The sequence below is a fragment of the Dasypus novemcinctus genome, chromosome 3 (genome assembly GCF_030445035.2).
Source record: "Dasypus novemcinctus isolate mDasNov1 chromosome 3, mDasNov1.1.hap2, whole genome shotgun sequence".
In the NCBI taxonomy this organism is placed as follows: Eukaryota; Metazoa; Chordata; class Mammalia; order Cingulata; family Dasypodidae; genus Dasypus; species Dasypus novemcinctus.
This window is the reverse complement of record NC_080675.1, coordinates 11,440,799-11,467,704: the sequence shown is the minus strand read 5'-3', so window position 1 is coordinate 11,467,704 and position 26,906 is coordinate 11,440,799. Positions and strand designations below refer to the sequence as shown.

Below are 26,906 nucleotides of genomic sequence, written 5' to 3'. Positions count from 1 at the left end.
CCTGCAGGTTCGTTACGGCTCAGTGGGTCAGGCCTGTGGGCTCCAGGGGTGCCACGGGCCCTGCCTCTTCACCTGCCTCAGTTTCTTGATCTGTAACGTGCATCTTCATCCACTTTCTCGTTTTAAAGAGATGGAAAAGATGCCTAAGACATGCCAAGCGTTGTGCCTCGCTCTTGACATCTGCGCTCTCATTCCATCCTCCTAACGACCTTCAGGGCACACTCCAGTAACCTCATTGTCTGGATGAGGAGCATAAGGCTCAGAGAGGCCAAGTAAGTTTCCCAAGATCACACAGTAAGTAACCAGCCGAGCAAGAGTCACCCCCAGGCCAGTCAGACTCTTTCTGCTTGACCGCCTGGCTCGCCACACAGGCAGAGCATCTGGGCTCGGGTGCTAGCAAAGCAACAGGCTTTCTAATTCCAGGCCATTTTGCCCATCGCTGGAGGAGCTCCTCAAGGCAGGTCTATTAAGAACTGTTGGAAAACACAATGGGCCCCCAGGGTCTCTCCTCCTGGATGATAATTAGAAGGAGGCAGGCAGGGCTGGCCCCAGTCCCAAGGGGATGTCCTGTTCCCAGCAGTCCCAGGACTGAAGACATGTCCTTTGGACGGGGCCCAGGCGGGCCCGGTGGTGGGCGGGGGTGGTCAGCAGTGGCTACGGACAAAGGCCGGGCTGGGCGGGTCCTGGCCACCATACCTGTGACAGTGGGTCATGTAGGTGACCGTCTCCTCCCACTGGGCCTTGACGTCCTTCAGCCGGGCCAGGATCCCGGGCTTCTGCTCCTCGGGGCAGCCTGCCAGGAGGGCTTCGGCCGCCCGGAGCACGAGCTCCACCTTCACGTGCCCCTCGGGCTCCAGCCGGCATATTTTCTGTTGTGGACACAAAAGCCAGTTTCCAGGGTTTAGGCCAAATGCAAACAGGCACAGCCTTGGAAAGAGGGTGGCATGTGGGAAGAGGTGGGTCTTTTAGGCCGAGAAGACGGGGTGCAGATGGCGCCCCTTAGGCTGGGGTGGGCACAGGACCGCCTGGCAGTGAGCGAGTGCCCTCCCTTCCCTTTTCTTGCTGTGTGAGCTCAGACAAGTTTCTTTATCTGTTTGGAAGTGGTTTTCTCATCTCTGTGAAAAGAAGGTGTGCCTTGTTATCTACCCCTGAGGTTTTCGTTTCAGGATTAAATGAGAAAGTGCTGGGAAGCAGACTTGGGTCAACAATAGAGCATCCTCCTACCACATGGGAGGTCCAGGGTTCAAATCCAGGGCCCCCGACCCGTGTGGAGCTGGCCCACTGCAGTGCTGATGCGTGCAAGGAGTGCCCTGCCACACAGGGGGGTCCCCTGCATACACACAAGGAGTGCGCCCTGTAAGGAGAGCTGCCCCACGCGAAAAAAGTGCAGCCTTCCCAGGCATGGTGCCACACACACGGAGAGCTGACACAGCAAGATGACGCAACAAAAAGAGACACAGATTCCTGACACAGCAAGATGATGCAACAAAAAGAGACACAGATTCCCGTGCCGCTGACAAAAATGCAAGCAAAACAGAAGAACATGCAGCGAATGGACAGAGAGCAGACAACTGGGGGGATGGGGGGGAAAGGAGAGAGAAATAAATTTCAAAATAAATCGCAAAGAAAAGAAGAGAAGAAAAGAAAAGAAAAGAAAAGAAGAGAAGAGAAGAGAAGAGAAGAGAAGAGAAGAGAAGAGAAGAGAAGAGAAAAGAAAAGAAAAGAAAAGAAAAGAAAAGAAAAAAAAGAGAAAAGAAAGTGCCTGGCTGTGTCCAGCCTGGAGAATTCACCCCTCAGAGCTACTGCAGCAAGCGGCTCTGGAGTCCATCGACGCGTTGGCACGGGCTGGACTCGGGCTGTCCCAGCCAGGCGCTGAGCGGGGCGGGAGCTGGAAGGCACGCCTGGTGCTCCGTCCTCTGAAGACAGCTTTGCCGAGCACTCCCCGTGGCCTTGCCAAGCTCCCCTGGATGCTGCACCCCCAGCCCCCGACTTCTCCTTCCCAACTCCTGGACTGGGTGTCAGGCTGCGTGACCTGCCCTGCCTCTCCCAGGCCCCCACTCCATATTCTCCCATGGGCATTTCCCTGATGAATGTCTTGCACATTTAATCTCATTTTGGTGAGACCAAGATCAAGACAAACACAGTGTCCTGGACACGGTAAGTCTCCGATTAACTAGCTGTTGTCGTGACTCATGGTCAAGATTCCAGCTGACCGTGTTAGACAGACCTGGGTCTCTGTAGTGAAACAGGGCTGGATCCGCCCCAGTTCCTCCCCTGACTCCCGCCAAGGTACTTAAATCCTCTAGGCCTGTGGCACGGGCAAAGATGCAGGTTATGCCAGTGGGGTCCGAGGAAGCACTGGGTAATCCAGGGGGAGCCGCTGGGACAGAGCCCACTTGTGTTAGCTCCCCAGCCACCAGCTGCCCGCGGGCACCTGCTGACCTGCATCTGCCGACGGCACATCTACCTAAAGCTCCAGCCCTGCTCCCCAGGCCAGCTTCCCGGGAGCTGAAAAAACCAACGGCCAGTTTTCTCAGCCTGATGTCCCAGGGGGCTGGTTGTCTCTGACCCACCTCTGGGGGAATGGGGGAACCCGCTGCCCTGCAGAGAGCTGTGTGACCTGGGGAGGGTCACGCAACAACTCTGGGCCTTCCTTCCTCACCCTGAAATAGCGATGACCCCTGCTTTCTCTCCTGCACAGAGTTAAAGTCTTCTCTTCTAAATTAACCGTGGAGCAAGTATGCAGTGCCGTGGCCGGAGTGCACAAGTGGGCGATGGTCCCATCCTTTCTGTTCCACCCTAGGCTATGAGTCAGAGTAACGACGACAATCATCCTGACCGCCCGGGGAACCTCCCTGCCAACTGTGTTACTCAGAAGTGGAACGAAAGGAGGTCACCCACACGCTGTCTCTGTGAGTATGAGAAGTCGCGTGAAGGGCCGGGAAGATTCCCCGGCAAGGAAAGGTGTGTTTTCTTAGGGCTCAGGGGGCAGGGGCAAGTAGCAGGCTGTGGCAGGGCCCCGCAAGCTCCCCGACAAGGACCCCGAGGCCCGGTCAGTAGCAAGCAGAGGATGGGCAATGGACGCATCTGTGGTCACTAGTGCAGACTGGAGAGCCGAGGCCACCAGGGAACGTTCTGGCCCCAGTAAGAGCACCCACCCCTGGCCCAGGATCCTTCATGCCACCAGGACGAGGGTCCCAGGGTGGCCAAGGATGCATTTCTTAGGAAGAGGATTTGGCTCAATGGACAGGGCGTCCGCCTAACACATGGGAGGTCCACGGTTCAAACCCCGGGCCTCCTTGACGCATGTGCAGCTGGCCCATGCGCAGTGCTGATGCACGCAAGGAGTGCTGTGCCACGCAGGGGTGTCCCCACGTAGGGGAGCCCCAGGTGCTAGGAGTGCACCCTGTAAGGAGAGCCGCCCAGCGCGAAAGAAAGTGCAGCCTGCCCAGGAGTGGCGCTGCCCACATGGAGAGGTGGCACAGCAAGATGACGCAACGAAAAGAGACACAGATTCCTGGTGCCGCTGACAAGCATACAAGCGGACACAGAAGAACACACAGTGAACAGACACAGAGAACAGACAACGGGAGGGGGAGAAGGAAGAGAAATAAAAAATAAATCTTTAAAAAATAAAATACTGAAAAACAATACCTGCTTTTAAAAAAAAAAAAAAAAGATGCATTTCTTGCCACCCAAAGAGAGATTTGGGTGTGAAATTCCCGACGTGATGGTGTAGACTTCACCCCCCAGGCTAGCAAGGTTGGACACGGTCACCCCAGCTTTACCAACGTGGGAGCTAGGGACGCACAGACACCTTGAGCTTTGCAGAAGGAGTCTCTGTAGCCGCCAGAGTGACCCCCTCCACACGCTCTGCCTCCTGATGCTTCCGTGGGCTCCTGCTCTAGAAATGGAGGGAGCCCACGGCCGGGGGGACGGAGGGAGAGCCAGTCTTGCTCTGCCCCTCCCAGAAGGAGGTGGCCGGGCCTGAGAAGTCCCCACGGGGACTCTCGCCCCTTCCCGGCAGCCCAGGGTCCCGACTGGGGGGTCTCCTGGGCCCCTGAACCTCTGCCTCCTGGTTCCTCGTGGGGGAGACTCAGGCTGGACTGGGGGGGTCACGGTTGGTTCCAAGACCCCCTGCCCTTTCCCCTTTGCGGGCCGGGAGTGTGATGCTTTCCCGCCAAAGGTAGAAGAGCAGGCCTGCCTCGGGCCGGGCGGAACACGCAGCCCACCCTGACCTGCAGCACAAGCGTCTGTCCCGTGGGACGTCTGCGGCGGGCCTGGGGCACAGAGGCCAGGGGCTGTGGCCCAGCCAGGCCTGGGGAAGCCGCTTCCACCTCCTCCCCTGCCCCGTGTGACGGTGCTCTTTGGCTCGTGCGAGGTTCTCTCCGAGCCCACCACAAGCAAGGCCACGGTCCAGAAACACCTGGCGGGGGATGTTCCGCCAGCCGGGAGGGAGAATCTAGAACGGCAGCCAGGGAATTGTTTACCGTCTGAGCAGCCAATGGGGCAAAGTTCAGGTGGAGGCTGGATGGAGGAGACCAGGAAAGCTGCAGGGACACGGATAATCAAGAGCAGCCCAGCACCCACTCTATGCCGGCACCGTCGGGACTTGGGCCCAGGATGAACTAGACGCGGTCCTGAGCCCCTGGGCTGGGGTGGTGGGCTGCAGACTCGAGCCCAGATGACTGTATTCAGAGCCACAAGTGGCCACAAAGCATTGTGGGGGCACCAAGGAGGGATCTGGAGAAATCCAAGAAGGCTTCTTGAAGGAAGTGGTATGGGCACCAAGCCTTGAGGGATGGTGCAGACATTTAGAGGTTGGGGCTCAAGCAAAGGTATAAAAACAAGAAGTATTTAGAGGGAAGCAGACTTGGCCCAATGGATAGGACGTCTGCCTACCACATGGGAAGTCCGTGGTTCAAGCCCCGGGCCTCCTTGACCCGTGTGGAGCTGGCCCATGCACAGTGCTGATGCGCACAAGGAGTGCCCTGCCACGCAGGGGTGTCCCCCGCCTAGGGAAGCCCCACGCGCAAGGAGTGCGCCCCGAAAGGAGAGCTGCCCAGCGCAAAAGAAAGTGGCGCCAGCAAGATGACGCAACAAAAAGAAACACAGATTCCCGATGCCACTGACAAGGGTAGAAGCGGTCACAGAAGAACACACAGCGAATGGACACAGAGAGCAGACAAGGGCAGGGAGGGGAATAAATCTTAAAAAAAAAAAAAAGAAGTATTTAGAGACGTGCGCCTTTGGCTCTTGGAAGCTAAGCCTCAGGAAATGGTAGGACCACGAAGGGGCCGGGAAGCCAGGGAGGAAGTAACTGGCTGAGGCCAGGACCCACATGTGGGGCGGGGAGGCTGGAAATAAGAGGACAAAAAGAACCAGACCCTGGAAGCTGGGAGAGAAGCTGAAAGCCACCCCCACAAGCTCCTGGGGGCAGGGAGTGTGGGCAGAGGGCCAGCATGGTGTGTAACCAGCAGCTAAAGCCTAAAGGAACTGTCCAGCTCTGCCAGCTTTGCCACATGTGTCTGTGTCACCTTCCTGCACACTTCTTCATCTCCCCACACTCCTGCCAGGCCACAAGCTGTGCCCTGACAGGGTGCTCTGGAAAATGCACCCAAGCTCCCATAGCCATGGCTGGGATTCGAACCCAGGGCCACTGGACCAGAGCCAGAGCTCATAACCTTCAGGACTCCATGAGTCCTGCTCCCAGGAGCAAAGGCTCCCCCCACGGTGAGGTTTCTTGGGCCTCTGGCAGCCCTTTTGCTGTCCAGGGGGCAGGGGGCTCTTCCCCCACTTTACAGGTGGGAAAATGGGCTTCTGGGAAGGCATGGGACTCGCTTGTGGCCACACCACCAGTCAGAATGGGATTTTAACTCACATTCCATCACTCTAGCAAAAGGGCACTCAGGATGACTTAACTGAGCTGGTGGAGGAATTACTAGGGGGACCCTGGAGCCCAGGGGAGGGTCCCACGGTGAACAAGGCACCAGCATGTCCCTTTCGCCAGCTGGCAAGGGAGAAATGCTCCCTTCCTCATTGCAAAGTTGGTTTTGAAGGTCAAAGCACATTGACAAGGAGGCAGGCCTGAGCCCCGTGGGAAACAGTGGCCAGAGCGCCCACTGCCCTCTGCACGGGCCCTGGGCCACCCCTTGGGGCTCACTGGATGGACGCGCTGGTCATGGACCCCAGGCCTGGCTCATCTTCTCCTTCTTTTTTAATGAAATGCTGTTTTGTTTTGTTTTTAGGGGGTACCGGGATTGAACCCAGGACCTCGTACATGGGAAGCAGGCGCTCAGCCCCTGAGCTACACCTGCTCCTGGCTCACCTTCTTAAGGTCCACCCTTGCCTTTGCCTAAAGCCTTTCCACCTCCAGCGGCTGACGGCCGGGCCGGCCAGCAAAGGGTACAAGATCCAAAGTGATAACGCCCTCAGACAGCGAGGACCACACGGAGAACGCCAGGAGCCAGGGCTTGGACAGGGTGGACAGGTCAGGACTCACCTGGCCCAGCCCCCCGGGCCTAGACCCAAGGGCATGTCAAGTGGGGGAGCAGCAAGGACAGAGGCTTGGCGATGGGAAGCCCAGGACGTTGCCGCCAAGGGCAAGGGGCGTGAGCTTGGGCGGTGAGGATGGTCAGTGGAGGACGTCTGATGCCACGTGCAGTTTGGCTTTTCTTCGGTGGGTAGTGGGAGCCATGGAAGGCGCTGGAGGAGAGCAACACCCTGACCCCGTGCTTAGGGGTGTTCTTCACGCGCAGTTGCAAGGCTGCCCTGATTGTTTGCACACCTGTCTCCCTGCGCTGGTCTGTGAGTTCCCAGGAGCAGGCTCACGGCTGGCACCGGGACCCTCTGGGCTCAGACCTGGGTTCAAGCCCTGACCAGATCAGTTCCTTGAACTTGAGCATCACTTCCTGCCCATTTCTTTATTTTAAAGGGAAATAATGATAGCTCACTCATAGGGCTTTTGTGACATTAACCACGAGAGCCTATAGCTAGCGCAGCCTACTAGGCTCATAATCACTGTTTAAAGATGAGGTCCCTCCCTCCCAGGCTGACCCCTGCGGAGAAACTGGCTGATAGGTACCCCGTGGTGACAACAGTAATGAACATGATGGGAAGCAGGTGTGGCTCAACAGGTAGAGCACCCGCCTACCATATAGGAGGCCCAAGGTTTCCACGCCCAGGGCCTCCTGGCTCATGGGGTGAGCCGGCCCACGCGCAGTGCAGCTCTGCAAAGGAATGCCGGCCCACGCAGGGATGCCCCTGCGTCAGGGAGCCCCCTGCGCAAGGAGTGGCCCCTGTCCAAGGAGAGCCACCACGCATGAAAGCGCAGCCTGCCCAGGAGCGGTGCCGCACACACGGAGAGCTGACGCAGCAAGGTGACGCAACAAAAAGAGACACAGATCCGCAGCGTCGTCTGATGAGAATGCAAGTGGACACAGGAGAACGCACAGCGAATGGAAACAGAGAGCAGACAACGGGGGTGGGGGTGGGGAGGGGGCAGAGAAATAAATCAATAAATATTAAAAGAAAATGCACATGATGACAAAGGCCAAGTCCCTCCACCTCCTCCACCTCTGGCTGGCCCTGCCCCTTCCAGGGCCTGACCTTCTAAAAAATTCCCTCCAGGCACCCCTCCCTTAGAGAAGAGGGCTCCAAGTCCTGGGCGTGGCACGGAGGCCGTTGCGCTCTGGCTGCACCCGCCTCTGGATCATCCCCGCCTCTGGATCATCCCCGCCTCTGCCCCGCAGCCCCCATTCCCCAGCACCGAACACCAGGGCTCCCTGCGCACCCCAAGCTCTTCCTCACCCCCGGGGTATCTCCTCCGCTAGTTCCCTCACCCGGAGCCCCCTCTCCTCCTCACTCGCCCCCACGCTGGCTGGGGGCTCGCAGCCTCCCCTAGGCCAGGCAGGTGGCCCCTCCTCTGGGCCCGCAGGCAGCCTGGCTCCAGCCCCTGCCCTGGGCTCACTCTTGGTCATCACCTGCCCTCCCCCTTGGACCTCAGGTGGGCGCCATGGACACTGCTCACCGGGACGCAGCCGTGCTGGCCTGTGCCTTGGAAAGGGACTGGACGTGGTCCCAGGGCACGGCGGCCCGCGGCAGCCGCTTCAGACACCTGCACATCAAGGTGCACCCGGGAAACCCGTGAGGCCCACGGACCATCTCTGCCCCCACCCAAGCTGCCGGCCAAGCATCCCGACGACGGTGGGGTCAGGATGGCAGACACCAAAGAGGAGAGGAGAGGCGTCAGGCGCAGGGTGGGACCGAGCCCTGGGCAGGCGCAGCGTCTCATCAGCTCCCTGACGGGGCTCCTAGGACCCTCGGAGCCCTGCCCCCGCTGACCCCCGCCCTTCCTTCCTTAGCCCTGCTCCCCTGCGTGCCGGCTTGCCCAGCACACAGCGGCGTCCAGCTTCTGCAGGCTCACCGCACGTGTCCCCTCGGCCTGCGGAGCCCCCGCTCCCAATCTCGGGTCTCTTCTCTGCTCACTTCCCCGTCCAGCCGGGAAGCTCTCCCTGCCCGGACCACTCAAGAGTGGGGCACCCCTTCTTTCTGCCATCATGGACACTTAGCAGCACTTGGCCCAGCTGGGCCAAATAATTGTTCAAGTTGATATAAAAGGACACGTGGCCCCAGGTGGGGGGTGCCTGGGGGGCCACCTCTCAGAAGGGCAGGGCTGTATTCAGTTAGGAGGCAGGCCAATGGGCTTTGTCGGGGGCAACTGGAGAGCAGGGACTGGGCACAGTCACCTCGGGGACGCGTACCCCAACTTCAAGGCCTGGCTCGAGGCAGACTTGTGCTGAGTGTGAGCTCAAGTGGGGTGTCTCAGGGCCATCAGGGACAGGCCAATGAATGACTGAGAAGAACTCTTCTGATGGCAGAAAATTCCAGAAAACATGGGGCTGGGAGGAGGGAGGGAGGAGACGAGGGGAGATGGCATCGCAGGCTGCACCCGGCCTTCTCCCACCCTAAGGCTACACCCCCTCCCCCAACTGAGTGGCCGCTGTACGCTGGACCCTCTCACCTCAACATGGGGCGATGGGCAGCACACTCCCAGTTTACTGGGGCAGTGGCTCGAGGCCCAGTGGGCGGAAGCGGGCTGCAGGGACTCCCCGCGCCAGCAGGCAGCGCTGCTGGGGTCTGACCAGGACGCAGGGCGCGTGCCTGCAAAGCCCGTCTTCCCCCAGGTCTTGTGGGAGAAGAGCACCCATTCCTTGACCCTGCCAGGCCCAATGTCGTTGGGACCTCGCATCTGCCCAGGAGCACGGGGTGGGATGGGAAGCGGAAGCGCATCGGGCGCAGGGTCAGAGGACCTGCGTCCCAGGTGGACAGCCTTCCCTGAGGCCTTCTCACTTTGGGCAAGTCACAGGACCTCTCCTCAGTTTCCTCATTTGCAAAATGCAGATGATGGCCCCTGCCTCAAAGGGTGGTGGAGAGGCTTAAACTAGACCTTGGCGGTGAAAAGGTGATGTGAGTTCTTAAGGGTTGTTTAGTATGTTGTGCACTTCCCAAATGGGCAGGAGATATTTGCAATAAAACGCACGACAGCAATAAGACTGTAAATGCAAAAAGAGAAAACTAAAGGGAACAGGTGCGGGTCACCATGGCTTTAAGAGGAACCACTTAGAATTACGGAATTAGATAAATTAGATACAAAAATCTCTACACTGAGGTGACCTGAGATGGGTAAGTCAACTGTACGGTTACAGATAGGAAACCAAAGCCCAGAGAGGGACAGGGACTTGGCTGAGGCCACACAGCACTTCAGCAGCAGCAGGGAGACTCTAACTCACGTCTCTGACTCTCAGTCCAGTGCTCTGGCCCTGGGCCCTGGCCACCCCCGGCGGCCTCTCTCAGATGGGGGCACCACGGTGCTGGGCCAGACCCCCGGGCTCCAGCACTTCAGGTCAGTATAACCGCACGTGCGCTGAGCTCTCACCTTGTGCAAGGGGGGCGGGGAAAGCTGCCCCTGCCCTGGAGGAGCTCAGAGGGTCACCCCCTAGCCAGAGGTCCCCCCACCAGCGAAGGCGGGCTTGGCCCTACCCCGACCGGCAGGAAGCAGGGGCGGGAAGCTGGCTGCACAGGGCCCCCTGCGGGGCCGCAGCTGGTGAGAGAAGCAGGCTCTGGGGCCCCCACCCCCCGACCTGCGGAGTCAGAATCTGCATTTCAAGAAACCTCCCCAGGAGGCGTGTGTACCCTGGAAGCTGAGCGTTGCCTCCACCCCTGCCCTGGGGCTGAGGGCGGGCGGGGTCGTGGCGCAGCTTGGGGGGGGCGCTGGGGGGCAGCGTGGGGGGGCGCGGGGGGCAGCGTGGGGGCCGCCTACCTCCGTCTCCCGCAGCCGGGCCTCCAGCGCTGCGCGCGGCCCCTGCGTGTTGTCGCTGAGCTGCAGGCGCTCCTGCACGGCCTTCATCCACGCCTGGGCATCCTCCACGCTCCGGCCGAAGCCCTCCGGGGGCTGCTGAGTCATGGCGCCTGTGGGGGCTGAAGGCAGGACGGGTGAGCTCGGCCCGCGGGGTTCAGGAGGCGGCAGGGCCCAGGCGGCTGGGGCGCCCGCCACCGGCCCCCCGCGGGGGGCTCGGAAGTTGGGTGACTCTGGGCAGAGGCAAGTGTGCTTGGTGCCAGCAGAAGCATTTCCTGGCTCCCGATGCATCTGTAAAGCCAGTCCCTGAGACACCGGGTTGCAAAGTGAGAAAGGGTTTTATCGCTTTGTGCAAGCAGTGGGGCCTCATGGCCCCGAACTGCCCCGCGATCGGCAGAAAGTCTAATATTTTATCACATCAGGGTGTCAGTGAATGATGGGGGTGGAGCTGAACACAGAGTCCTTCATTAACAAGCATCAAGGGGCTGAACAGGATGGAAGAGGGTGGGGCAGCACACCGGGGGAGTCATGAGGATTTGGGAGAGGGGGCTACAGAGCAAAGGTCTTTCATGTGGATATATACATACATATCTAAGAAGGTGCTGGGGATTGAACCCCGGACCTCATACATGGGAAGCGGGCGCTCAACCATCCCCTGTATGGCTTTTAAACAGAGCTGGGTGGCGTGGGTGCCGCCCTGGTAGTAGACATACTCAAGGGTGAGCTCAGTCTCAAGTACCATAAACGGGGGTGGGACCACTCTAGCCGGCTGCAGTCATTTCAGGTATTCTTACCCTTTACCCTTTGGCTACTTTGTAATATGAAGGCATCTATATAGTGATTTAGTAATCAGAATTATTTGTTAATTCTTACCCTGGGTACATGTTTGTGAAACAGCCGAAGGCCTGGCAAACAGGGAGAGCAGCCCTGGGCGCTGTGCTGGCCCTAGCTTCCCTGCTCCCCGCCAGCGGACTCAGGGCAACTCTCTTTGGACCACACCCCTCCCGAAAAGGATCTTAAAACCCACTTTGTCTAATATGTCCGTGATTGATGAAGAATTTTGACATCAATGGATCAAAATGGCTTCAAGATCCTAATTTTTGCCATCGGTCCAGCTGCCCCTGAGCTCCACTGGAGCTCAGCACCTGGGGCTGGGCACCGCCATGGTTGCCAGCTGTCTTCGCATTAATTTTCCACCAGTTTTGGGCAGCAGATACTTTTAATCAATCAAGGCAATGTTTCCCAAGCCACCACCTCCCTGCACTCAGCACTCCCTGCACTCAGCACTCCCGGCGGCCACTGCCCATTCCCCGACTTAGCTCTTGAGACGAAGCCCACTAGCGACGCCTCTGCGGCACAGGTGTCCCAACCAAACCAAGCCCCTCTGCTAGGCGGCCCCTCTTCCCTTGACCTTTAAGTTTTAGGCTGTGGCTGCCAAGTCTCAGATTTTCTCATGTGACTTTATAAAAGCCCGCTAAGCCCAGGCAAAATTAGTCTGTGTTGCAGTTCTAGTTGCCCGTAGATAGAACTATAACTTACTTTGGATTAAAGTTATTTGTATCTCCGTCTCATATGAAGGGATTATATCTCGCTCATCCTCCAGTTTCCCAGAGTGCTTTGCACAGAGTAAGTCCTCACCAAAAGTTCTTGAAACAGCGCTGAATTGGTAGAGTTTAAAGCACCAAGAAACTCACCACAGCATTATTTAAATAGCAAAACAATACTAGAAACAACCTAAGTACCCAATAATAGGGGATTCGTTAAGTAAATTATGGTACACTCTCACTTTAGAATATTATGCAACCAACAAAGGGTATCATTAGAATGCGTTTGTGATGGAAAATGCTTAGGATAATGAAAATACCGAAAAATGACGAAAAATTCAATATTTAGTAATCACAACTCTATAGTTAGTTAGGAAAAAAAACAACAAACAGAACAAAACAAAAGCTATGCTCATAAAAAGAAAAGGTTGGGAAACCCTGCCGTAAGGAAGGTTCCTGGACTGAGCTAGAGCCAGGCATTGTGCACATAGGTTGTGTGAAGCACTCCCAGGCCTGCCTCTACGAGCCGCCAGCCTGAGCACTCAAACTGCTCCTTCCTTGACCCAGGGGCCATGGGGTCCAGAGTGGGTAGCCACAAGATGGGCAGTGGCCATGCAGCCTGCATCACACCTTTTTTTTTTTTTAATGTACCAGGAATGGGAATTGAACCTGAGACCTCAGATGCAGGAGGCTGGCACTCAACCACTGAGCAATAATATTGACTCCCCTGGGTTGGCTCCCTCCTCTGTTTGCTTATTCGATCGTTGTTTTTGCTCGTTGTCCTTTTTGTTTTTCTATAAGAGGCACCAGGAACTGAACCTGGGATCTCCCACGTGGGAGACGGGCATGTAGTTTCTTGAACCACTTCCACTTCCTGCTCATTTCTTTTTCTCATTGTCTGCTCTTTGTTTTCTTTTGTTTTGTTCTTTTGCTTGTTGTCTGCTCGTTTTATGTTTTGGGGAGATTTTTTTTGCTTATTGTCCACTCATTGTTTGTTTTTTGTTTTCTTTAGGAGGCACCAGGAACTGAACCCAGGACCTCCCATGTGTCTGGCTTGAGTCACATCTGTTCTCCACCCCATCCTTTTTTTATTTTTATTTTTTGAGGTACCAGGGCTGGGGATTGAACCCAGGACCTCATAAGTGGGAAGCTGGTGCCCAACCACAAGACATACACAATGTTGAATAACAGTGGTGACAGTGGGCATCCTTGTCTTGTTCCCAGGCTTAGAGGGAAAGCTTTCAAACCTTTCCCCATTAAGTACAATGTTGGCCATGGTTTTTCATATATGCCTTTCATCATATTGAGAAATTTTCTTTCTATTCCTATCCTTAGAAGTGTTTTTATTAAGAATGGATGCTGGATTTTATTGAATGCCTTTTCTGCATCGATTGAGATAACCATGTAGTTTTTTTCCTTCGATTTGTTAATGTGGTGTATTACATTAATTGATTTTCTTATGTTGAACCATCCTTGCATACCAGGAATAAATCCCACTTGGTCAGGATGTATAAGTCTCTTTAAATGGGATTGGTTTGTTAATTTCTTATATTTCTTGTAGCATCAGTGTAAGTTGTGCATTTTTAGGAATTTGTCCATTTCATCTAGGTGGGGTCAGTTGGCATACAATTTCTCATAATATCCTCTTATGATCCTTTTTATTTGTGGGGTCAGTTGTAAGTTGGCCCCTTACATTTCTGATTTTATTTAGTTGTATCTTCTCTCTTTTTTCTTTGTTAGTCTAGCTAGGGGTTTGTCAATTTTATTGATCTTCTCAAAGAATCAGGTTTGTTTTTGTTAATTTTCTCTTCCCCCTCCCCCCCTCAATTTCACTTATTTCTGCTCTAATTTTTTTATTATTTCAAGTTTTTCAGTTAGATCTTTATTTTAGCTCTTTCTTCTTTTTTAATATATACATTTAGCACTGTAAATTTCCCTCTTAGGGTTGCCTTCTCTGTATCCCTTAAGTTTTGGTAAGTTGTGTTCTCATTTTCATTCATCTCAATTATTTATTAATTTCACTTATAATTTCTTCTTTGTCCCACTGATTATTCAGGAGGGTGATATTTAGCCTGCACACATTGCGAATTTACCTCTTTGCCATCTATTATGATTTCTATTAATAATTTCATTCCATTATGATGTGAGAAGATGCTTTGGATAATTTCAGTCTTTTTTTAATTATTGAGAATGGCATTGTGCCCTATCATATGGTCTATCTTGGAGAAAGATCCATGGGAACTTAAGAAGAATGTATAACCCACTGAGTTTGGATGCAGTGTTCTGGATAGTTCTTTAGGTCTAACCTGTTTATCATATTGTTCAAGTTCTGTTTCCTTGTTGATCTTCTGTCTAGTCATTCTATCTAATGATGTGAGTGGGGTGTTGAGGTCTCCAATAATTATTGAAGAGATGTCTCTTTCTGCCTTCAGTTTTGCCACAGCTTTCTCTCATGTATTTTGGGGCACCCTGATTAGGTGCATAGATACTTATGACTGTTATTTCTTCCTGGTGGATTATCCCTTTTATTAATATATATTGGCCTTCCATATCTCTCTTAACTTTTTTGCTTTTAAAGTCTGCCTTGTCCAATATTAGTATAGTTACTCCTGCTCTTTTTTGGTTATTGTTTGCATGGAATATCTCTTCCAACCTTTCACTTTCAGCCAGTTTGTATCCCTGGTTCTAAGGTGAGTCTTTGTAGGCAGCATTTGGATGACTCATTTTTCATCCATTCTGTTAGCCTGTATCTTTTGACTGGGGAGTTTAATCCATTCATGTTCAATGATATTACCATAAATGCATTATTGACTATCACCATTTTTTCTTTGGTTTTCATGTCATATCTTAATTTTGTCTATCTTTTTACTCTTTCAGTTATTCTTTCTGCCATTCTTTCTTCTATACTTTCTTCCAAGTCTCTCTCTCATGTCTTTTTCATTCAGGCTCTAAGGCTTCCTTTAATATTTCCTGCAAAGGTGGATTCTTTTCTATGAATCCTCTTAATTTCTGCTTGTTGTGAATATTTTTTTTAAGATTTATTTATTTCTCTCCCCTCCCCGCCCATCCCAGTTGTCTGTTCTCTGTGTCTATTTGCTGTGTGTTCTTTGTCTGCTTCTGTTGTTGTCAGTGGCCTGGGAATCTGTGTTTCTTTTTGTTGCATCATCTTGTTGTGTCAGCTCTCCATGTGTGCGGTGCCATTCCTGGGCAGGCTGCACTTTCTTTCGCGCTGGGCGGTTCTCCTTATGGGGTGCACTCCTTGCGCATGGGGCTTCCCTACATGGGGGACACCCCTGCATGGCATGGCACTCCTTACGCGCATCAGCACTGCTCATGGGCCAGCTCCACACGGGTCAAGGAGGCCCAGGTTTGAACTGTGGACCTCCCATGTGGTAGACGGATGCCCCAACCAATGGGCCAAGTCCGCCGCCTGTTGTGAATATTTTAAACTCACCTTCATATTTGAAGGATGGTTTTGCTGGGCAAAGAATTCTTGGCTTGCAGTTTTCATCTTTCAGCATCCTAAATGTACCATATAACTGTCTTCTCGCCTCCATGGTTTCTGATGAGAAAACCACACTAAGTCTTACTGGGTGTCCCTTGTATATGATGGTTTGCTTCTCCCTTGCAGCTCTCAGAATTTTCTCTTTGTCTTTGACATTTCACATTCTGAGTAGTAAATATCTTGAAGTAGGTGTATTTATTCTGATTGGGGTAGTTTTTGGACACATAAGTTAACTTTTGTGTGTGATAGTTGGAAATTTTCAGGTATTATTTCCTCAAATACTCTTTCTGCCCCCTTTCCCTTCTCTTCTCCTTCTGGAACTCACATGACATGTACATTGTTGCATTTTGTGTTACCATTCAACTCACCGAGCCCCTGCTCAATTCTTTCCAACTTTTTCTCAAATTTCAGCTGTTCTGTCTTCTGTATCACATATTCTTTCTTCTATCATTTTGAATCTGCTATTCTATGCCTCTAATTTTTTTTTTTTTTTAGGAGGTACTGGGGATTGAACCTGGGACTTCATACATCAGAAGCAGGTGCTCAACTACTTGAGCTACATCTGCTGCCCTCTAATGTGTTTTTTAATCTCACCTATCATGTCTTTCATTCCTATGAGCTCCGTTACTTTTCTATTCAGGTGTTCAAATTCTTCTTTGCACTTGCTCAATGTCTTCTTGATGTCCTTTACCTCTTTAGGCATATTGTCTTTCAACTCATTAATTTGATTTGCATCTCATTGACTAGTTGTCTCAAACCCTGTGCCTCTCCTGGGGTTTTGATACATTCCTTTTCTTGGGCCGTTTCTTCCATTTTCTTAATTTAGCTATTAATTTTTCCTGATGCTTAGGTATCTGATTAGGATGATGAGTTTACTGAGTTGCTCAATTTCTCTCTCTTTCATAGGAATTTAGTGGTGGAGGCTGTGTATTATGGTTGTTCTTTGATTCTTGGTTCAAACTTTTCTAGGTCTTTAGGATCATCCCTGTTAATTGTTCAAATCAGGGCCCTGGTCCCAGTAATGGGTTGCAGACCTGCTTCCTACAGCCTTGGGGACAGAGGTTGTAAAAGCTGGAAAAATCTTCTACTTATTTACTTTTTATTTCCTCATTTGCACTTCCTCGGTCCACCCACGGATGGTGCTCTTGGGCCACCCTTTCAGTTAATGCCTGGTCCATGTGTGTTTGCTGCAACATGGACTAGATCAATGAGATAGAGGCTCCTGCCTGGAGGCTAAGAGCCTTGTAATTCAAGCTTTCTGAGAGGCAGATCACCAACGTTTGCCAGTATCTCCCTCTGCTCTACCAGGTAAGAAATAATTCCACTCCCCTCTGTGCCCTCAACAACCATCCCAGTTAGCAGAGAGGGAGATTGAGAGGGTCAGATCACTTTAGTCCCTTGCTGGCTCCTAAAGCAAACAACAGTGCAGCCCCACTGGGCCTGGAATGGCTCCTGGGACACAGCAGGACAAATCTGTGGGTCAAAAGATGAGTTAGGCTTAGGCTGTGTCCCTTTCTCTCCCCTTTCCTGGGGAGGTGGATCTCTGGGGCCCCCTTTGTCTGTACCACTGGCCTGGAGGCCTCAAAATTCAAAAAGTAACTCTAGGGTGAGGGAGGAAGCTGGCATTTGTAGCCGTGGCTTTTAACTCACAATTTTGCCATCATGACTCTTTTCCTTTGCACCTCTTTCTTCTGGGCAGGGTCCAGCCTTTCCCTGGTGTCCTAAAACCTAGATTTTTTTCTAGACTGTTTATGCCTCTCCTCTAGCTATTTTTCTGGGAGAGAAGAGAGTCCCATGTTTTTCTAGTCTGTCATCTTCCTGGAATTCAAATGATTTTCGATAAACCTACTGAGTCCACTTTTAAGAGATAGAACAGTTTCTTCAAAAAAATGCTGCTGGGAGAATGGGATTCCATAACCAAAAGAATGAAAGAGGACCCACCATCTCACTCCCTATACAAAAGTCAACTCAAAATGGATTAAAGACCTAAACATCAAAGCCAGCACCATACAATTCCTAGAAGAAAATGTAGGGAACCATCTACAAGACCTTGTAGTAGGTAGGGGTCTCTTAAACCTTACACCCAAGGCTCAAGCAACAACAACAAAAAAATAGATAAATGGGACTGCCTCAAAATTAAATACCTTTGCACCTCAAAGGGCTTTGTGATGAGCGTAAAAAGGCAGCCTATTCAAAGGGAGAAAATATTTGGAAATCACACATCCATCAGGGTCTATGATAAATCCATGATAAATAGATTCTACAACTCAACAATAAAAAGACAAATGACCCAATTAAAAAATGGCAAAAGTCCTGAATAGACATTTTCTAAAGAAGAAATAAAATAGCAAAAAAAAAAAAAAAAACATTAAAAAATGTTCAACCTCACTGGCTATTAGGGAAATGCAAATCAAAGCCACAATAAGATATCATTTCACACCTACTAGAATGGCCACTATTAACAAAACAGAAAACTGCAAGAGTTGGAAAAGATATGGAGAGATAGGAATGCTTATTCACTGTTAGTGGGAATGTGGAATGGTCCAGTCACTGTGGAGGACTGTTTGGTGGTTCCTAAGGAAGTTAGATATAGATCTGTCATGTGACCCAGCAGTATCACTACTAGGTGTATACCCAGAAGATCTGACAGCAGTGACACAAGTGGACACCTGCACACCAATATTCATAGTAATATTACTCGCTATTGCCAAAAGATGGAAATCACTCAGTTCCATCAACTGAAGAATGGATAAACAAACTGTGGTATATACACACGATGGAATATTATTCAGCTGTGAGAAGAAATGAAGTCGTAAAGCATATGTCAACATGGATGAACTTGAAGGACATGATGTTGAGTGAACCAAGTCAGGCACAAAAGGACAATATTGTGTTCTTTTGCTATTATGAAAGTAAATATAATGAGTAAACTCATGGAGTTAATAGCTAGAATATAAATCACCAGAGAAAGGAATGTGGTTAGAGAATGGAAAGCCAAGGTTTAATCTGTGCAGGATTGGTTTTAAAAGTTGTTTGGAAATGTTTGGAAATGAATAGAAATGGTGAAAGTATATCATAAGATTTGTACTTAGTAGCACTAATATATGGGTATATAGTGGTTTGTTTTTTATTGTTTTTCTCTTTTTGGGTTAAGGAAAATGCTCTAAAATTGACTGAAGCAATGAATGTACAACTCTGTGATTATACCAAATGCCACTGATTGTACACTTTAGGTAAACTTTATGGCTTATGAACAAAAATATAATAGGATGGGTTGGGGGAAAATACTCCAAATAGAAGACATGAGTATAGTTAGTGGTAATACTTTGATGATGCTCTTTAATAATTTCTTACAAATATTTCACAACAATGCAAGGTATATATGTGGTGGGATGATGTATGGAAGCCCTGTATGATGTTATTTTTAAAATGAAAATAAATAATTGACATTAGTCATCAAGGAAATGCAAATCAAAACCACAATGATATACCATTTCACGTCCATTAGAATGGCTGCTATTTAAAAAATAGAAAATAACGTGTTGGAGAGGATGCAGAGAAATAGGGACACTCATTCATTGCTGGTGGAAATGTTAGATAATGTAGCCACTGTGGAAGACAGTTCGGTGATTTCTCAGAAAGCTAAGTACAGAACTACTGTATGACCCGGCAATCTCACTAGTCAGTATGTACCCAAAAGAATTGAAAGCAGGGATCAAACAGATATTTGCACATTGATGTTCATAGCAGCATTATTCACAATTGCCAAAAATGGAAGCAATCCAAGTGCCCATCAACCAATGAATGGATAAATAAAATGTGGTGTATACATTGGAATATTATTCAGCTGTAAAAAGGAATGAAGTCCTGATACGTGCAATAATGTAAATGAACCTTGAAGACATCACGCTGAGTGAAATAAGCCAGACATGGAAGGACAAATATTAGATGATCTCACTGTTTTTTAACAATTAGAATAAACAAATTCATAGAGTCAGAATCTAGAGTATAGGTTACCAGAGGCCAGGTGGGGATAGGGAATGGGAAGTTAAGGCTGAAAATGTACAAGGTTCCTATTTGAAATGATAGAAAATTTTGGGAAACGGACTTGGCCCAGTGGTTAGGGTGTCTGTCTACCACATGGGAGGTCCACGGTTCAAACCCCAGGCCTCCTGACCCGTGTGGAGCTGGCCCATGCGCAGTGCTGATGCGCGTAAGGAGTGCCCTGCCACGCAGGGGTGTCCCCCGCGTAGGGGAGCCCCACGCGCAAGGAGTGCGCCCGTGAGGAGAGCCGCCCAGCGCGAAAGAAAGTGCAGCCTGCCCAGGAATGGCGCCGCCCACACTTCCCGTGCCGCTGACGACAACAGAAGCAGACAAAGAAACAAGACGCAGCAAATAGACACTGAGAACAGACAACCAGGGGAGGGGGGGGGGAGAGAGGGGGGGAGTTAAATAAATAAATAAATCTTTAAAAAAGAAAATTTTGATAATGGATGGTAATGATGGTAGCACAATATTGGAATGCAATTAACATCACTGAAATACATGTCTGAATATGATTAAGAGGGGGATATGTTAGATTATATATATTGTAGCATAATGAAAAAATTTTTTTTTTAATTAAAAATAAAAATTTTTAAAAGAATACATGGAACTACACTACCCAAACTGTAAACCATAGGTTAAACCATGGACTTCTTTTAATAGTCCAGCTATAGAAATGTGCTATCATCAATTGTAACAAATGTTCCACATCAATGCGGGGTGTTGGTGGTGGGGTGGTGTATGGGAATCCTGTATTTTTTGCATGACTGTTCTATAAACCTACAACTTCTCTAAATTAAAAATAAATAAATAAATTGACCACCAAAAAAATAATAATAACTTAATTGTATATATATTTTTAAGTAAATAAAGTAGAAAGAAACACCAAAAATGTCAATGACTCTTGTCTTTGGTTGGTGGAACCAGAGTTGGGATTTTTCCCGCTTCTTTCTTCCTTTCTATACTTGGTGAATTTTCTATCAAGGACAGTCCTATTACTTCATAGCAGAAAAAAAGAGAAAAACCTTTTCTAACAGTGCGTGAGTTGTTCTTTCTTTTCAGCCATCAGCTGGTGGACAAGCATTGATCAGGAATCTGGGGACCCACCAGTGAAGCACTGTGGGCCCTGCACCGGGTGGGAAGATGAGCCTTCAAACAAGAACAGGTGAAGACAAGGAGAAAACGAGACAGATCATCAGAAGCAGGCGGGCTGAAGGACAGCCTGGGACAGGGGGAGGTGGTGGGAGGCTCTGAGTGGGCTACACTCTGGAAGCTGGGCCTGTGACTCAAAGCTCAGTTTCCCAATGTGTTGTTTTGCTTTCAGAGCTGTTTTGATTTTTTTTCTGGCAGCTTACTGTGTTCCTGAAGCCACCTCTTTTCTTTGAATACTTAGTTGGAAAAGCCCATCAGAATGCTCAGGCATTTAAATTGGTTCGTTGTGGCTTTAATCTCTTTTCTAGGGTATGGCTTGACTGGTTTCCAAAAGCTTCGACTTTTACTTTTATAAAGCAAGGGATGGGAGGGGCAGAAACAAGCCTCCAGGAGTTGCAGAGGACATGCTCTCATCACCAAAAGCCAGTGAGGTTGTGGACAATCCTGGTTGCAGCTGCCCAGGGCCCATGAGGGGTGGTCATTTGGAGCCACAGGGTGCACCAAATTAGGACCAGTGGGGCAGGAACTTGGGTGGGGTGGCCCGTGGTCACTGTTGCCTCTCTAGAAGCATCCGTCCCAAAGCACCGCCTCCTACAAGCTCCACGTCAATGTGCACTTACGCTGGCTGCACTTACGCTGGCCAGCCCATCCCATCTAGAAGCAGGGCTGTGGCTTACGCCCTCTGTACCCCAGCGCTAGCAGGCAGCCAGCAGCCCTGACTTAATAGCGACTGAAGGATAAAATGAAATGACTCATAGTACCGGGTTGGGAGGGAATTAGGGGTCCTTCCTAAATGCCAGGTTTCATTGAGGTGGGGAAGCAGGAGAAAGAGCTTGGAGTCTTGGAGTCCGGAGATTTAACTCCTTAGCCCTGAGCAAGTGCATTTGCCTTTCTTGGCCTCAGTTTCCCCATTTGTACCACGGGTCTCTGAGGGACCGCCCAGCCCTGACATTGGGGTTCTGGATTGAGAGCGTCGATAGCGCTTTGGTCACTGCAAGCCAGGCCAAGCTTAGTCATGAGCTGCCTGGCTGGGAACCAGCCTCCGCCCTCAGACTGTCAGCCCTTCTCTCCCCACAGAGCCCCTCCTCAGCCAGCTCAGTCACCGCTTCCAGAATCACAGCCCCCCAAGGAAAGCAGAAGTGACCTGGCCCCCTGCAGCTGTAATTCCATGTGGTGGGACAGGCTCCCCAGGGAGAGCAGCCAGCCTCCTGCTGCTTCTGCACATCCCCTGCCACGGAGAATGGTCCAGGGGACATTTGAGATCAAGCACCTTTTTCTGTGCAGGCCTAGGGAGAAAATATTTCAAACTTTGCAGGCCACATACAACCTCTGTCACATATTCTTTCTATTATTTTTTAACAACACTTTAAACATGTAGAACTATTATTCAATCACTGCCCATACAGAAGCAGGCTGTGGCCAGATGTGGCCCACCAGCTACAGTTTGCCAACCAGCATCTGCTAGAGGCCCCAGCTGCCAGCCAAGCCGAGTGACCCCACAGGGCCCTGTGGCTAGGGCAGGCCTCGGGGACAGAGGACCTGGAATTGCTCCTGGCTGTCCCACCCCCATCATTTACTAGCTGGGTGGCATCTGCCAGGCACGTAACCTCTCTGGGCTCTATCTCCTCGTCTGGAAAATGGGGGAAACACCTAGATATGATGAATGTGAAAACATGCTTGGATGTGGGTCCTTTTTATTATCCTAAATGCCTCGTGTGTCGGGTGGAGGGTGATTCTTCCTTGTCAACCTGCATCTAGACAGGGGCTCTCCAACCAGCCGCAGACTTGGCGAGGGGTAGGAAGGAGGCTCCCTGGCCGCTAGACTTGCACATTCATGCATCAGAGCACCCTCCAGGTACTGGGTGCTGAGGGTTCGGAGGTGGACCGGGTGTGGCTCAGGAGGGAGACCGGCGCAGATTCCGGAAGTCGCGGCACAGCAGCAGAGGCCCACATGGGCCCGAGGGATTGGAGTATGTGGGCCGCAGGACCACAGAGGGGGCTGGAATCCGTTCCCAGATGGGGCATGAGGTTGGGGAGCTACGTGGAGGAAGGGAGTTGGTGCAGGCCAAGGGCACGGGTGCAGGCTCGAGGTACACTGAGGCTGGAGTGTGAGGAACACGATGGACAAAGCTGGGGAGGTGGGGGGAGAGGCTTGAGCCAGGTCAGGAAGCCTTGGGAGCCATGGGTAATGGGGAGCCATCAAGGGTTTTTTGGGGGTACACGACCATTTCTGGGCTTTGGACGGGTCGCCCTGGCTGAGGCGGGAGGTTGAGGGCAACGCCGTGGCGGGGGGCCTGGAGGCTGGGGGGCCAGTGCAGCGCCAGGCAGCTGCAGGTAAGGCTGCGCTCTGGAAGGGGAGAATTTTCATCTCCAGCAAGTTTGTTTTCCTTCTCGGATTGGGGGAATGGGGGTGGTGCAAAAAAATGAAAGTATGCATTTTTCAAACATTTCCAAGCATTTTGGCAAAAACAAACCAAAAAAGTGCCCAGAAGAATTAAAAAAAAGGCTGTTTCCATTCCCAAGCCTCTTCCCCCATTCCTGAACCATGCAACAAAAGGAAGCAGGCCTGGGGTGTGGCCGCAGGCGGCAGGAGAGCTGACTCCCCGCCTGCCACCACCCAGTGTGTCCCCTGAGTCAGCAGAGGGCGGGCACAGAGGATGCCAGCCCTTCCTGGTGCAGGCTGGTTAGAAAGAAAACCGCCTTGGGTTTCAGTGTTCCCCAAGGAGTTACCACCAATGACAACAGGAATGGAAGTGGCTGTTGCTTTCTTGGAGGTGACATCCCAGGTCTGAGCAGATGAAGGCACAGGCTCATGGGGTATGTGCTCAGAAAATGGGACTGGGTCAGAAGCCCCTGGCTCATGAGACTGCCACGTCCACGTGAGGTGGGATAGGACCTGCGGACACGGCTGGCATGGCCACCCCCAGCACGGGTGGTGAGGATGCACCCATGTGAGAGGCCAGGAAGCTTCTAGAATCTGAGCTCCAGGCTCGGGTCATCCCCTCAAAAGGGAACCCTTAATTAGAGCCACAGGGAGAGCTCAGGGAGCATTGAGGAAGCTGAAATGTGATAAAGAAGTATGCTACTCACAGAAGGACACCGGAAAATGTGATGATGGTTAAAACAAAAACCGAAACGAAAGAAACCAGCCAGGAAGGAAAGTCCAAATAAAGCTCATGTCTCTTTCTGTGCCATGCATTCTTTGGTACTGTGGCAGCCCGTGCCCTTCAGGAGCTGGGCTGGAACATTTGTGCACTGGAATAATATTCAGCTGTAAAAAGGAGTGAAGTGCTGATATGTGCTACAACCTCATGATTCTGGAAAGCATCATGTTGAGTAAAGTAGGCCAGGTACAAAAAGACAAATATTGTATGACTCAACTTACATGAAATATGTACAAAAGGCAAATTCCTAGAGTCAGAAAGTAGAGTACAGGTTACCAGGGAAAGGGGCTGGAGGTACGGGGATGGGGAGTTAATACTTAATTGGGGGAAGTGGGTCAACTGATAGAACGTCCATCTACCATATGAAGGGCCCAGGGTTCAATCCCCAGGGACTCCTGATCCGTGTGCGGTGAGCTGGCCCACGGACAGTGCTGCTGCGCGCAAGGAGTGCCATGCCCCGCAGGGGTGCCCCCACGTCAGGGTGCCCCATGCCCAAGGAGTGTGCCCCACAAGGAGAGCCGCCCCACGTGAAAAAAAGTGCAGCCTGCCCAGGAGTGGCGCAGCACACATGGAGAGCTGACGCAGCAAGATGACGCAACAAAAAAGAGACAGTTTCCCAGTTACGCCAGATAATGCAAGTGGATGCAGAAGAACACACAGCAAATGGACAGAGAGAGCAGACAACAGGGGGAGGGGAGAGAAATAAATAAAATAAATCTTTAAAAAAAACCAATTAATTGGAATAGCGTTTCTGTTTGGGGTGCTGGAAAAGTTTTGGTAAATGATAGCGGTGATGGCAGCACAACACTGTGAACGTAATTCACACCACTGAATTGCAGACCTGAAAGTGGTTAAAATTAATTTGAGGTAGTATATATGTTATCAGAATGGAACTGTGCAACACAGACTAACATACCTTAACATAAACTATGGACTATAGTGATAATATAGTAATTATAATAATATCTCAGCAGTCCTAACAAAGGCACAGCACTGATGCAAAAAGTTAATGAGAGGAAAGCCTCTGTGTTGGGGGGGTACACATGGGAACTGTATTTTCTGCATTCTTTTTCTGTAAAGCTCTAACTACTCTAATTTTTTAAATGTAGGGGTTAAAATGGTAAATTGTATGTTACATGGATGTTACCACAATAAGATTTTTAAAAGAAACAAACAAAAAGTGAACTCTAAGCCCACTGATGCTCTGGTCTCTAAGAGAACTGCTCCTGGGAAGGCAGCGGCCCCGTGGGGGTCGGGGTCCAGCCTGGCAGAGGAAACTCCAAGTGGGACCTACTGCCCCCAAGGAAAGGGTGCTGGCACTGGGTTCTCGGGGGGATGAAAGAGCTCAGAGGCTGTCAGGACACAAAAGGGAACCCCGAGATCGGCCCTGCCCAGGGCTGGGCGTGAGAGACAGAGGGGAAGTGACCCCACCCCAGCAGAGAGGCCACCGGGGGCACCCCGGGTTTCTGCTCGCCCCCCGCCCTCCAGTCTCCTGCGGGTGCCTCCAGAGGCTGGGCGCAGCCGGAAGCCAGCACAGGCGGCCTGCAGGGGTGGCCCTCCTGGGGAGGCGCAAGGAGGGGCTGGGAGGACAGCCACAGGGGGCCGTCCATGTGGGGACTGCCGTGGACACCAGCTTCCTTCGCCCTGACGCCTGTGTCCGGGGGACCACCCTGCAGGAAGAGGGGCAGGGTGCTGGTGCTGACCGCCCACCTAGGCGGCCTCGAGTGGGAGAAGAGGGCTCGCCCACTGGGGCTCAGAACCCCATCTGGGGGCGCTGCTCGGCTTAGAGGCCTCCCTCCCCCATCTCTGGCCCTGCAGAGTGGGGTTCCCAACGTGACCCTGTGGTGCCACTGGTGAGGGGCGGACACCCCATAAGGACTGGGCTGGAAAAGCCCCATCCCCTAAATCCTCCAGCACCCACAAAAGGTGCCAAGCGCTACACTGCCCGCCGTTCAGTGACCCAGGCATGCCAAGACTCCTGCACAGGACCTAACTGAACCCCTTAAAGCAGGACACCAGACCCCTCCCGGGCAGGACGGGGGCAAGTCGGGTTCACAGAGGCGCTGGCAACATGGCTAGTGTTATTAGTCCCACGATTACAAAGATGGAAAATGAGACTCGGAGGGGGAGGAGCTTGACAAAAAGTGGTGAATCCAGGATTGACGATGCTAATATTAACACCCAATATCTATTTAGCATTTTCTATGTACCGACTATGCACTAAAAGGATCACAGTGGTTTACTCATTCATCCCACAAAGACCTGGTGAGACACTTGCTATTATCCCCACTTTACAGCTGAGGAAACGGAGGCTCAGCCATGCTAAGAAACTGCCCATCATCACACAGATGTTAAGAAGGACCGATGGGGGAAGCAGATATGGCTCAAGTGATAGAGCTTCCACCTACCATATGGGAGGACCTGGGTTTGATCCCTGGGGCCTCCTGGTGAAAAAGAAGAGGAGAAAGCGTGCCCGAGCGAGTGCCCGTGTGGTGGTGAGCCAGTGCCTGCATGAGTGCCCGCGCGAGTGCCCACGTGGGGAGCCAGCGCCCCCGTGCAAGTGAGTCAGGCAAGAGGATGACACATCAAAAGAGAGACAAGGGGAGAGTCAAGGTGAAGCGCAGCAGAAACCAGGAACTGAGGTGGCACAATTGACAGGGAACCTCTCTCCCCATCAGGTCTCCAGGATCGAATCCCAGTGAATCCTAGAGGAGAGAAAATGAAAAGAGAAGACAACACAGACAGCAAAAACAGCAGGGCAGGAGGAGGGGAAGGGGGAAAATAAATAAATAAATCTTTAAAAAAAAAAAGGACTGACAATTCCCTTGACCGACGGTGCTCTTAAACGACGCAGTGCTCCCCGGTCCCCACGCCCTTGGCTCTGCCTCCCCCAGAGCCCCTGGGAGTGCAGACCACACAGTTGGGGGAGCCTGAGCCAGGCCTTTGTGAGTCATCTTCAATAGAGCTCCAAGGGCCAGGAAGGCAACTCCAGGGCATAAATCTGGAACCTTGCTCAAGAATCTGGAGTTGGAAACAATAAACTGAGGTCCCAGCTACTAGGTGGCCCCAGTCTCTCAGTGCCCACCACTCCAGCTCTGTGCCAACCCAGCTGCCCCACTGGCTTTTGCTCTAGAACCCAA

At 51.4% G+C, this 26,906-nt stretch overlaps 1 protein-coding gene across 5 annotated transcripts in view; it reads right to left on the bottom strand.

Moving 5' to 3' along the window:
* Positions 1 to 26,906, bottom strand: part of SYNE3 (spectrin repeat containing nuclear envelope family member 3) — a 123,550-nt gene that overhangs the window by 62,954 nt on the left and 33,690 nt on the right. For all 5 annotated transcript variants that reach the window (XM_058292050.2, XM_058292037.2, XM_071213713.1 and 2 more), the window contains exons 2-3: positions 10,322 to 10,479; positions 697 to 869 (exon numbers count right to left, since the gene is read on the bottom strand). In XM_058292050.2, the coding sequence (XP_058148033.1) occupies positions 697 to 869; positions 10,322 to 10,465 (317 nt within the window). In that variant the 5' untranslated portion in view covers positions 10,466 to 10,479. The remainder of the gene's footprint in view (positions 1 to 696; positions 870 to 10,321; positions 10,480 to 26,906) is intronic.